Raw genomic sequence first — 13,537 nt, 5'->3', positions numbered from 1 at the left:
AGTACTGAGTAATGATAACTTGTCTATATATACACTGGGTACCAGTACTGAGTAATGATAACTTGTCTATATATACACTGGGTACCAGTACTGATAACTTGTCTATATATACACTGGGTACCAGTACTGATAACTTGTCTATATATACACTGGGTACCAGTACTGATAACTTGTCTATATATACACGGGGTACCAGTACTGATAACTTGTCTATATATACACTGGGTACCAGTACTGATAACTTGTCTATATATACACTGGTTACCAGTACTGAGTAATGATAACTTGTCTATATATACACGGGGTACCAGTACTGATAACTTGTCTATATATACACTGGGTACCAGTACTGATAACTTGTCTATATATACACGGGGTACCAGTACTGATAACTTGTCTATATATACACGGGGTACCAGTACTGATAACTTGTCTATATATACACGGGGTACCAGTACTGATAACTTGTCTATATATACACTGGGTACCAGTACTGATAACTTGTCTATATATACACTGGGTACCAGTACTGATAACTTGTCTATATATACACGGGGTACCAGTACTGATAACTTGTCTATATATACACGGGGTACCAGTACTGATAACTTGTCTATATATACACGGGGTACCAGTACTGATAACTTGTCTATATATACACGGGGTACCAGTACTGAGTAATGATAACTTGTCTATATATACACTGGGTACCAGTACTGAGTAATGATAACTTGTCTATATATACACGGGGTACCAGTACTGATAACTTGTCTATATATACACGGGGTACCAGTACTGATAACTTGTCTATATATACACTGGGTACCAGTACTGATAACTTGTCTATATATACACGGGGTACCAGTACTGATAACTTGTCTATATATACACTGGGTACCAGTACTGATAACTTGTCTATATATACACGGGGTACCAGTACTGATAACTTGTCTATATATACACTGGGTACCAGTACTGATAACTTGTCTATATATACACTGGGTACCAGTACTGATAACTTGTCTATATATACACTGGGTACCAGTACTGATAACTTGTCTATATATACACTGGGTACCAGTACTGATAACTTGTCTATATATACACGGGGTACCAGTACTGATAACTTGTCTATATATACACTGGGTACCAGTACTGATAACTTGTCTATATATACACGGGGTACCAGTACTGATAACTTGTCTATATATACACTGGTTACCAGTACTGAGTAATGATAACTTGTCTATATACACACTGGGTACCAGTACTGATAACTTGTCTATATATACACTGGGTACCAGTACTGATAACTTGTCTATATATACACGGGGTACCAGTACTGAGTAATGATAACTTGTCTATATATACACGGGGTACCAGTACTGATAACTTGTCTATATATACACGGGGTACCAGTACTGATAACTTGTCTATATATACACTGGGTACCAGTACTGATAACTTGTCTATATATACACGGGGTACCAGTACTGATAACTTGTCTATATATACACTGGGTACCAGTACTGATAACTTGTCTATATATACACGGGGTACCAGTACTGATAACTTGTCTATATATACACTGGGTACCAGTACTGATAACTTGTCTATATATACACGGGGTACCAGTACTGATAACTTGTCTATATATACACTGGTTACCAGTACTGAGTAATGATAACTTGTCTATATACACACTGGGTACCAGTACTGATAACTTGTCTATATATACACTGGGTACCAGTACTGATAACTTGTCTATATATACACGGGGTACCAGTACTGAGTAATGATAACTTGTCTATATATACACTGGTTACCAGTACTGAGTAATGATAACTTGTCTCTATATAGACGGGGTACCAGTACTGATAACTTGTCTATATATACACTGGGTACCAGTACTGACAACTTGTCTATATATACACTGGGTACCAGTACTGACTCTCCCCTCCTGTCTATATATACACGGGTACCAGTACTGAGTAATGATAACTCCTGTCTATATATACACTCCCCTACCTGCTGAGTAATGATAACTCCTGCTGCCATATATACACTGGGTACCAGTACTGAGTAATGATAACTTGTCTATATATACACTGGGTACCAGTACTGATAACTTGTCTATATAACCGGGGTACCAGTCCCCTCCTGCTGATAACTACTCTCCCTCCTGCTGCCATAACCCATCTCCCCTCCTGCTGCCATAACCCTACTCTCCCCTCCTGCTGCCATAACCCTACTCTCCCTCCTGCCGCCATAACCCTACTCTCTCCCCTCCTGCTGCCATAACCCTACTCTCCCCTCCTGCTGCCATAACCCTACTCTCCCCTCCTGCTGCCATAACCCTACTCTCCCTCCTGCTGCCATAACCCTACTCTCCCCTCCTGCTGCCATAACCCTACTCTCCCCTCCTGCTGCCATAACCCTACTCTCCCCTCCTGCTGCCATAACCCTACTCCCCTCCTGCTGCCATAACCCTCCTGCTGCCATAACCCTACTCTCCCCTCCTGCTGCCATAACCCTACTCTCCCCTCCTGCTGCCATAACCCTACTCTCCCTCCTGCTGCCATAACCCTACTCTCCCCTCCTGCTGCCACCCTACTCTCCCCTCCTGCTGCCATAACCCTCCTGCTGCCATAACCCTACTCTCCCCTCCTGCTGCCATAACCCTACTCTCCCCTCCTGCTGCCATAACCCTACTCCCCTCCTGCTGCCATAACCCTACTCTCCCCTCCTGCTGCCATAACCCTACTCTCCCCTCCTGCTGCCATAACCCTACTCTCCCCTCCTGCTGCCATAACCCTACTCACCCCTCCTGCTGCCATAACCCTACTCTCCCTCCTGCTGCCATAACCCTACTCTCCCCTCCTGCTGCCATAACCCTACTCTCCCCTCCTGCTGCCATAACCCTACTCTCCCCTCCTGCTGCCATAACCCTACTCTCCCCTCCTGCTGCCATAACCCTACTCTCCCCTCCTGCTGCCATAACCCTACTCTCCCCTCCTGCTGCCATAACCCTACTCTCCCCTCCTGCTGCCATAACCCTACTCTCCCCTCCTGCTGCCATAACCCTACTCTCCCCTCCTGCTGCCATAACCCTACTCTCCCCTCCTGCTGCCATAACCCTACTCTCCCCTCCTGCTGCCATAACCCTACTCTCCCCTCCTGCTGCCATAACCCTACTCTCCCCTCCTGCTGCCATAACCCTACTCTCCCCTCCTGCTGCCATAACCCTACTCTCCCCTCCTGCTGCCATAACCCTACTCTCCCCTCCTGCTGCCATAACCCTACTCTCCCCTCCTGCTGCCATAACCCTACTCTCCCCTCCTGCTGCCATAACCCTACTCTCCCCTCCTGCTGCCATAACCCTACTCTCCCCTCCTGCTGCCATAACCCTACTCTCCCCTCCTGCTGCCATAACCCTACTCTCCCCTCCTGCTGCCATAACCCTACTCTCCCCTCCTGCTGCCATAACCCTACTCTCCCTCCTGCTGCCATAACCCTACTCTCCCCCCCTGCCTGCTGCCATAACCCTACTCTCCCTCCTGCTGCCATAACCCTACTCTCCCTCCTGCTGCCATAACCCTACTCTCCCCTCCTGCTGCCATAACCCTACTCTCCCCCCTCCTGCTGCCATAACCCTACTCTCCCTCCTGCTGCCATAACCCTACTCTCCCCTCCTGCTGCCATAACCCTACTCTCCCCTCCTGCTGCCATAACCCTACTCTCCCCTCCTGCTGCCATAACCCTACTCTCCCCTCCTGCTGCCATAACCCTACTCTCCCCTCCTGCTGCCATAACCCTACTCTCCCTCCTGCTGCCATAACCCTACTCTCCCCTCCTGCTGCCATAACCCTACTCTCCCCTCCTGCTGCCATAACCCTACTCTCCCCTCCTGCTGCCATAACCCTACTCTCCCCTCCTGCTGCCATAACCCTACTGCTGCTCTCTCCCTCCTGCTGCCATAACCCTACTCTCCCCTCCTGCTGCCATAACCCTACTCTCCCCTCCTGCTGCCATAACCCTACTCTCCCCTCCTGCTGCCATAACCCTACTCTCCCCTCCTGCTGCCATAACCCTACTCTCCCCTCCTGCTGCCATAACCCTACTCTCCCCTCCTGCTGCCATAACCCTACTCTCCCCTCCTGCTGCCATAACCCTACTCTCCCCTCCTGCTGCCATAACCCTACTCTCCCCTCCTGCTGCCATAACCCTACTCTCCCCTCCTGCTGCCATAACCCTACTCTCCCCTCCTGCTGCCATAACCCTACTCTCCCCTCCTGCTGCCATAACCCTACTCTCCCCTCCTGCTGCCATAACCCTACTCTCCCCTCCTGCTGCCATAACCCTACTCTCCCCTCCTGCTGCCATAACCCTACTCTCCCTCCTGCTGCCATAACCCTACTCTCCCCTCCTGCTGCCATAACCTACCTACTCTCCCCTCCTGCTGCCATAACCCTACTCTCCCCTCCTGCTGCCATAACCCTACTCTCCCCTCCTGCTGCCATAACCCTACTCTCCCCTCCTGCTGCCATAACCCTACTCTCCCCTCCTGCTGCCATAACCCTACTCTCTCCCCTCCTGCTGCCATAACCCTACTCTCCCCTCCTGCTGCCATAACCCTACTCTCCCCTCCTGCTGCCATAACCCTACTCTCCCCTCCTGCTGCCATAACCCTACTCTCCCTCCTGCTGCCATAACCCTACTCTCCCCTCCTGCTGCCATAACCCTACTCTCCCCTCCTGCTGCCATAACCCTACTCTCCCCTCCTGCTGCCATAACCCTACTCTCCCCTCCTGCTGCCATAACCCTACTCTCCCCTCCTGCTGCCATAACCCTACTCTCCCCTCCTGCTGCCATAACCCTACTCTCCCCTCCTGCTGCCATAACCCTACTCTCCCCTCCTGCTGCCATAACCCTACTCTCCCTCCTGCTGCATCATAACCCTACTCACCCCTCCTGCTGCCATAACCCTACTCTCCCCTCCTGCTGCCATAACCCTACTCTCCCCTCCTGCTGCCATAACCCTACTCTCCCCTCCTGCTGCCATAACCCTACTCTCCCCTCCTGCTGCCATAACCCTACTCTCCCTCCTGCTGCCATAACCCTACTCTCCCCTCCTGCTGCCATAACCCTACTCTCCCCTCCTGCTGCCATAACCCCTACCCCCTGCTGCCATAACCCTCTCCCTCCTGCTGCCATAACCCTACTCTCCCCTCCTGCTGCCATAACCCTACTCATAACCCTCCTGCTGCCATAACCCTACTCTCCCCTCCTGCTGCCATAACCCTACTCTCCCCTCCTGCTGCCATAACCCTACTCTCCCCTCCTGCTGCCATAACCCTACTCACCCCCCCTGCTGCCATAACCCTACTCTCCCCTCCTGCTGCCATAACCCTACTCTCCCCTCCTGCTGCCATAACCCTACTCTCCCCTCCTGCTGCCATAACCCTACTCTCCCCTCCTGCTGCCATAACCCTACTCTCCCCTCCTGCTGCCATAACCCTACTCTGCCCCTCCTGCTGCCATAACCCTACTCACCCCTCCTGCTGCCATAACCCTACTCTCCCCTCCTGCTGCCATAACCCTACTCTCCCCTCCTGCTGCCATAACCCTACTCTCCCCTCCTGCTGCCATAACCCTACTCTCCCCTCCTGCTGCCATAACCCTACTCTCCCCTCCTGCTGCCATAACCCTACTCTCCCCTCCTGCTGCCATAACCCTACTCTCCCCTCCTGCTGCCATAACCCTACTCTCCCCTCCTGCTGCCCTAACCCTACTCTCCCTCCTGCTGCCATAACCCTACTCTCCCCTCCTGCTGCCATAACCCTACTCTCCCCTCCTGCTGCCATAACCCTACTCTCCCCTCCTGCTGCCATAACCCTACTCTCCCCTCCTGCTGCCATAACCCTACTCTCCCCTCCTGCTGCCATAACCCTACTCTCCCCTCCTGCTGCCATAACCCTACTCTCCCCTCCTGCTGCCATAACCCTACTCTCCCCTCCTGCTGCCATAACCCTACTCTCCCCTCCTGCTGCCATAACCCTACTCTCCCCTCCTGCTGCCATAACCCTACTCTCCCCTCCTGCTGCCATAACCCTACTCTCCCCTCCTGCTGCCATAACCCTACTCTCCCCTCCTGCTGCCATAACCCTACTCTCCCCTCCTGCTGCCATAACCCTACTCTCCCCTCCTGCTGCCATAACCCTACTCTCCCCTCCTGCTGCCATAACCCTACTCACCCCTCCTGCTGCCATAACCCTACTCTCCCCTCCTGCTGCCATAACCCTACTCTCCCCTCCTGCTGCCATAACCCTACTCTCCCCTCCTGCTGCCATAACCCTACTCACCCCTCCTGCTGCCATAACCCTACTCTCCCCTCCTGCTGCCATAACCCTACTCTCCCCTACTGCTGCCATAACCCTACTCTCCCCTCCTGCTGCCATAACCCTACTCTCCCCTCCTGCTGCCATAACCCTACTCTCCCCTCCTGCTGCCATAACCCTACTCTCCCCTCCTGCTGCCATAACCCTACTCTCCCCTCCTGCTGCCATAACCCTACTCTCCCCTCCTGCCGCCATAACCCTACTCTCCCCTCCTGCTGCCATAACCCTACTCTCCCCTCCTGCTGCCATAACCCTACTCTCCCCTCCTGCCGCCATAACCCTACTTTCCCCTCCTGCTGCCATAACCCTACTCTCCCCTCCTGCTAATGTAAACACTATCTAATAGCCTGTAACATTCTCTAGTCCACTAATAGCGTCTACAACACAAAGAGGAAGTACCATCAACACTAATTGACGCCGTGTTGGCCGGAGCCCATCAGGGCTGACGATAGCTGCTAAAAGCTAAGGTCCTCAGAGGCTGGGTGGGGTTCAGAGGACAGACAGGCAGACGGACAGACTGGGAACCGTCCAGGAAAGTCTAGTCCAGTCCAGTGTCTAGTGCAGTCTAGTCTAGTCCAGTCCAGTCGTCCTACCTGTGCATGTCCGGTAGTCGTGTCTCCAGGTTGCCAGAGTTGACGTTCCAGATGTAAACGGCCCCATCTGCTGATCCTGCTGCCAGGTAGCTCCCATCAGGACTAGAGAGAGAGAGAGAGAGAGAGAGAGAGAGAGAGAGAGAGAGAGAGAGAGAGAGAGGAGAGAGAGAGAGAGAGAGAGAGAGAGAGAGAGAGAGAGAGAGAGAGAGAGAGAGAGAGAGAGAGAGAGAGAGAGAGAGAGAGAAGAGAGAGAGAGAGAGAGAGAGAGAGAGAGAGAGAGAGAGAGAGAGAGAGGAGAGAGAGAGAGAGAGAGAGAGAGAGGAGAGAGAGAGAGAGAGAGAGAGGAGAGAGAGAGAGAGAGAGAGAGAGGACAGAGAGAGAGAGAGAGAGAGAGGACAGAGAGAGAGAGAGAGAGGGACAGAGAGAGAGAGAGAGAAGGACAGAGAGAGAGAGAGAGAGGGGAGAGAGAGAGAGAGAGAGAGAGAGAGAGAGAGGGAGAGAGAGAGAGAGAGCAACAGAGAGACAGAGAGACAGAGAGAGAGAGAGAGAGAGAGAGAGAGAGAGAGAGAGAGAGAGCAACAGAGAGACAGAGAGAGACAGAGAGAGACAGAGAGCGAGAGAGCGAGAGAGAGAGAGAGCGAGAGAGAGAGAGAGATTCTTTAACATCATCCTTAGCTCTGGCGTCTTCCCCCAATATTAGGAACCAAGGACTGATCACCCCAATCCACAAAAGTGGAGACAAATTTGACCTCAATAAATACCGTGGGGTATGCGTCAACAGCATCCTTGGGAAAATCCTCTGCATTATCATTAACAGCAGACTCATACATTTCCTCAGTCAAAACAATGTACTGAGCAAATGTCAAATTGGCTTTTTAACAAATTATCGTACGACAGACCACGTATTCACCCTGCTCACCCTAATTGACACACAGTAAAAAAACAAACAAAGGCAAAGTGTTCTCATGCATTGTTGATTTCAAAAAAGCCTTTGACTCAATTTGGCATTTGGGTCTGCTTCACAAATGGATGGAAAGTGGTGTTGGGGGAAAAACAAACAACATTATAAAATCAATGTAAACAAACAACAAGTGTGTTGTTAAAATTGGCAACAACAAAAAAAAAACACTCAAAATTTCTTTCCACAGGGCCGTGGGGTGAGACAGGGATGCAGCTTAAGCCCCACCCGCTTCAACATATACGTCACCGAATTGGCGAGGACACTAGAACAGTCTGCAGCACCCGGCCTCACCCAAACACCAAATTGAGACTCTGAATGCCGAATTCTGCAAAAATATCCTCCGTGTACAACATAAAACACCAAATAATGCATGCAGTGCAGAATTAGGCCGATACCCGCTAATGATCAAAATCCAGAAAAGAGACGTTAAATTCTATAACCACCTAAAAGGAAGCGCTTCCCAAACCTTCCATAACAAAGCCATCACCTACAGAGAGATGAACCTGGAGAAGAGTCCCCTAAGCAAGCTGGTCCTGGTGCTCTGTTCACAAACACAAACACACCCCACAGAGCCCCAGGACAGAAGCACAATTAGACCCAATCAAATCATGAGAAATCAAAAATATAATTACTTGACACATTGGAAAGAATTAACCAAAAACAGAGCAAACTAGAATGCTATTTGGCCCTAAACAGAGAGTACACAGTAGCAGAATACCTGACCACTGTGACTGACCCAAACTTAAGGAAAGCTTTGACTATGTACAGACTCAGTGAGCATAGCCTTGCTATTGAGAAAGGCTGCCGTAGGCAGACATGACTCTCAAGAGAAGACAGGCTATGTGGAAACTGAGCTGCACTTCCTAACCTCCTGCCCAATGTATGACCATATTAGAGAGACATATTTCCCCCAGATCACACAGATCCACAAAGAATTCGAAAACAAATCCAATTTTGATAAACTCCCATATCTACTGGGTGAAATTCCACAGTAGCAAGATTTGTGACCTGTTGCCACAAGAAAAGGGCAACCAGTGAAGAACAAACACCATTGTAAATACAACCCATATTTATGTTTATTTATTTTCCCTTTTGTACTTTAACTATTTGCACATCAATACAACACTGTAAATATACATAATATGACATAATAATTCTTTTGGAACTTCTGTGAGTGTTTACTGTTCATTTTTTATTGTTTATTATCGATTTCAATTGCTTTGGCAAAGTAGACATAAAATTGAAATTTAATTGAGAGAGAGGAGATAGGAGAGAGAGAGATATAGAAGAGTGAAGAGAGAGAGAGATAGAAGGAGAGATAGAAAAAGAGATAGGAGAGAGAGGGAGAAGAGTGAAGAGAGATAGAAGGAGAGGGAAAGAGAGATAGAAGGATAGAGAGGGAGAAGAGTGAAGAGAGAGAGAGAGATAGGAGAGGGAAAGAGAGATCGAAGAGTGAAGAGAGAGAGAGATAGAAGGAGAGATAGAAGGATAGATAGGAGAGAGAGGGAGAAGAGTGAAGAGAGATAGAAGGAGAGGGAAAGAGAGATAGAAGGATAGATAGGAGAGAGGGAGAAGAGTGAAAGAGAGATAGAAGAGTGAAGCGAGAGAGAGAGAGAGAGAGAGAGAGAAGAGATAGAAGGATAGATAGGAGAGAGGGAGAAGAGTAAAGAGAGAGAGAGAGAGAGAGAGAGAGAGAGAGAGAGAGAGAGAGAGAGAGAGAGAGAGAGAGAGAGAGAGAGAGGAGAGATAGAAGGAGAGGGAAAGAGAGATAGAAGAGTGAAGAGAGAGAGAGAGAGGAGAGAGAGGGAGAAGAGTGAAGAGAAATAGAAGGAGAGGGAAAGAGAGAGAAGGATAGATAGGAGAGAGAGGGAGAAGAGTGAAGAGAGAGAGAGATAGGAGAGGGAAAGAGAGATAGAAGAGTGAAGAGAGAGAGAGATAGAAGGAGAGATAGGAGAGAGAGAGGGAGAAGAGTGAAGAGAGATAGAAGGATAGATAGGAGAGAGAGGGAGAAGAGTGAAGAGAGAGAGAGAGAGAGGAGAGATAGAAGGATAGATAGGAGAGAGGGAGAAGAGTGAAGAGAGAGAGGAGAGATAGAAGGAGAGGGAAAGAGAGATAGAAGAGTGAAGAGAGAGAGGAGAGATAGAAGGATAGATAGGAGAGAGGGAGAAGAGTGAAGAGAGAGAGAGAGAGGAGAGATAGAAGGAGAGGGAAAGAGAGATAGAAGAGTGAAGAGAGAGAGGAGAGATAGAAGGATAGATAGGAGAGAGGGAGAAGAGTGAAGAGAGAGAGAGAGAGAGAGAGAGAGAGAGAGAGAGGAGATAGAAGGAGAGGGAAAGAGAGATAGAAGAGGGAAGAAGGATAGATAGAGAGAGGGAGAAGAGTGAAAGAGAGAGAGAAGAGTGAAGAGATAGAGAGAGGGAAAGAGAGATAGAAGAGTGAAGAGAGAGAGAGGAGAGATAGAAGGATAGATAGGAGAGAGGGAGAAGAGAGTGAAGAGAGAAGGAGAGGGAGAGAGAGAAGAGAAGAGAGAGAGAGGAGAGAGAAGGAGAGGGAAAGAGAGAGATAGAAGGAGAGGAGAGAAGAAGGATAGATAGGAGAGAGGGAGAAGAGTGAAGAGAGATAGGAGAGATAGAAGGATAGATAGGAGAGAGAGAGATAGAAGGAGAGGGAAAGAGAAGAAGAGTGAAGAGAGATAGAGAGATAGAAGGATAGATAGGAGAGAGGGAGAAGAGTGAGAGAGAGAGAGAGAGAGAGAGGAGAGGGAAAGAAGAGTGAAGAGAGAGAGAGAGATATAGAAGAGTGAAGAGAGAGAGAGATAATAGATAGATATATAGATAGATAAGGAACACTTAGTTAGTTGAAGGCCGACATATCAATGCAATCCTGGGCTGATATCTGGCCACTACACTGTATCACTACAGTACCATATCCTGACTCCTGCACGGCCCTTAACAACATCACACCACAAAAGTATTCTAGTCCCGTCCATCTGCTGTCATGGCAACAGTAAAAATGCATTCAGAGGAAACCGGTTAGTATATCAGCAGGCATCAGAACAAAAACACTCAGCCAGAGCTAAGGATGATGTTAAAGAGTCTCTCTCATTCTCATTCTGTCTTGCTCGCTCTCTCTCTCTCTCTCTGTGTCTCTCGCTGTCTCTCTCTCTCTGTCTCTCTCGCTGTCTCTCTCTCTCTGTCTCTCTCTGTCTGTCTCTCTCTCTCTGTCTCCCTCTCTCCCTCCCTCTCTCTCCCTCCCCTCTCTCCCTCCCCCCCCTCCCTCCCTCTCTCTCTCTCTCTCTCCCTCCCTGTCTGTCTCTCTCATTCTCATTCTGTCTTGCTCTCTCTCTGTGTCTCTCTCTCTCTCTCTCTCTCTCTCTCTCTCTCTCTCTCTCTCTCTCTCTCTCTCTCTCTCTCTCTCTCTCTCTCTCTCTCTCTCTCTCTCTCTCTGTCTCTCTCTCTCTCTCTCTGTCTCTCTCTCTCTGTCTGTCTCTCTCTCTCTCTCTCCCTCCCTCTCTCTCTGTCTCTCTCCCTCTCTCTCTCTTTATATATCTCTCAGATCCAACATCACACAGAGAGGAACATGTAGCCCAGGTGTGTCAACCTCAATCCATGAAGTGTCTAGTGTCTGCTGGTTTTTTCTTTCAATTAAGACCTAGACAACCAGGTAAGGGGAGTTCCTTACCAACTAGTGACCTTAATTCATCAATTAAGACCAAGACAACCAGGTGAGGGGAGTTCCTTACCAACTAGTGACCTTAATTCATCAATTAAGACCTAGACAACCAGGTGAGAGGTGTTCCTTACCAACTAGTAATTCATCAATTAAGAACTAGAGAGGAGCGGAAGCTGAAGACATGCTCACCACAACCCTCTATTCCACTTCCTTTGAACTTCCGAACGGCATGTCGAGTCAACAGTCAGTCAGTCTGGTCACACAGAAGGAATGTAAATTAATTAACGTCTCTCTTCTAAAAACCAACAAGTCTAGTTGTTGTGAGATGTTTTGTCTTCTGTCATACATCTAGAAATTCCTCATCCAGTACGCTCTCACTAATACTACTCACACACAAATATTATTCTCTAATATTATTCACTAATACTACTCACACACAAATATTATTCACTAATACTACTCACACACAAATATTATTCTCTAATATTATTCACTAATACTACTCACACACAAATATTATTCACTAATACTACTCACACACAAATATTATTCACTAATACTACTCACACACAAATATTATTCACTAATTACTACTGACACACAAATATTATTCACTAATACTACTGACACACAAATATTATTCACTAATACTACTCACACACAAATATTATTCACTAATTACTACTGACACACAAATATTATTCACTAATACTACTCACACACAAATATTATTCACTAATTACTACTGACACACAAATATTATTCACTAATACTACTCACACACAAATATTATTCACTAATACTACTCACACACAAATATTATTCACTAATACTACTGACACACAAATATTATTCACTAATACTACTCACACACAAATATTATTCACTAATACTACTCACACACAAATATTATTCACTAATACTACTCACACACAAATATTATTCACTAATTACTACTGACACACAAATATTATTCACTAATACTACTGACACACAAATATTATTCACTAATACTACTCACACACAAATATTATTCACTAATTACTACTGACACACAAATATTATTCACTAATACTACTCACACACAAATATTATTCACTAATTACTACTGACACGCAAATATTATTCACTAATTACTACTGACACACAAATATTATTCACTAATTACTACTCACACACAAATATTATTCACTAATTACTACTCACACACAAATATTATTCACTAATTACTACTCACACACAAATATTATTCACTAATACTACTCACACACAAATATTATTCACTAATACTACTCACACACAAATATTATTCACTAATACTACTCACACACAAATATTATTCACTAATACTACTCACACACAAATATTATTCACTAATTACTACTGACACACAAATATTATTCACTAATACTACTCACACACAAATATTAGTCACTAATACTACTCACACACAAATATTATTCACTAATTACTACTGACACACAAATATTATTCACTAATACTACTCACACACAAATATTATTCACTAATACTACTCACACACAAATATTAGTCAATAATACTACTCACACACAAATATTATTCACTAATTACTACTGACACACAAATATTATTCACTAATACTACTCACACACAAATATTATTCACTAATACTACTCACACACAAATATTATTCACTAATACTACTCACACACAAATATTATTCACTAATTACTACTGACACACAAATATTATTCACTAATACTACTCACACACAAATATTAGTCACTAATACTACTCACACACAAATATTATTCACTAATTACTACTGACACACAAATATTATTCACTAATACTACTCACACACAAATATTATTCACTAATACTACTCACACACAAATATTATTCACTAATACTACTCACACACAAATATT

The 13,537-nt window shown here is 46.5% G+C and overlaps 1 protein-coding gene across 2 annotated transcripts in view; it reads right to left on the bottom strand.

The window, feature by feature from the left end:
- Positions 1–6,953: 6,953 nt before the first annotated feature.
- Positions 6,954–13,537, bottom strand: part of LOC118381128 (protein Atg16l2) — a 68,827-nt gene continuing 62,243 nt past the window's right edge. For both annotated transcript variants that reach the window (XM_052475050.1, XM_052475078.1), the window contains one exon: positions 6,954–7,093. In XM_052475050.1, coding sequence (XP_052331010.1) covers positions 6,988–7,093 — 106 coding nt within the window. In that variant the 3' untranslated portion in view covers positions 6,954–6,987. The remainder of the gene's footprint in view (positions 7,094–13,537) is intronic.

The sequence above is a fragment of the Oncorhynchus keta genome, chromosome 1, assembly GCF_023373465.1.
Source record: "Oncorhynchus keta strain PuntledgeMale-10-30-2019 chromosome 1, Oket_V2, whole genome shotgun sequence".
Classification (NCBI taxonomy): domain Eukaryota; kingdom Metazoa; phylum Chordata; class Actinopteri; order Salmoniformes; family Salmonidae; genus Oncorhynchus; species Oncorhynchus keta.
The sequence above is the reverse complement of the archived record's forward strand: the minus strand, read 5'-3'. Positions and strand labels throughout refer to the sequence as shown.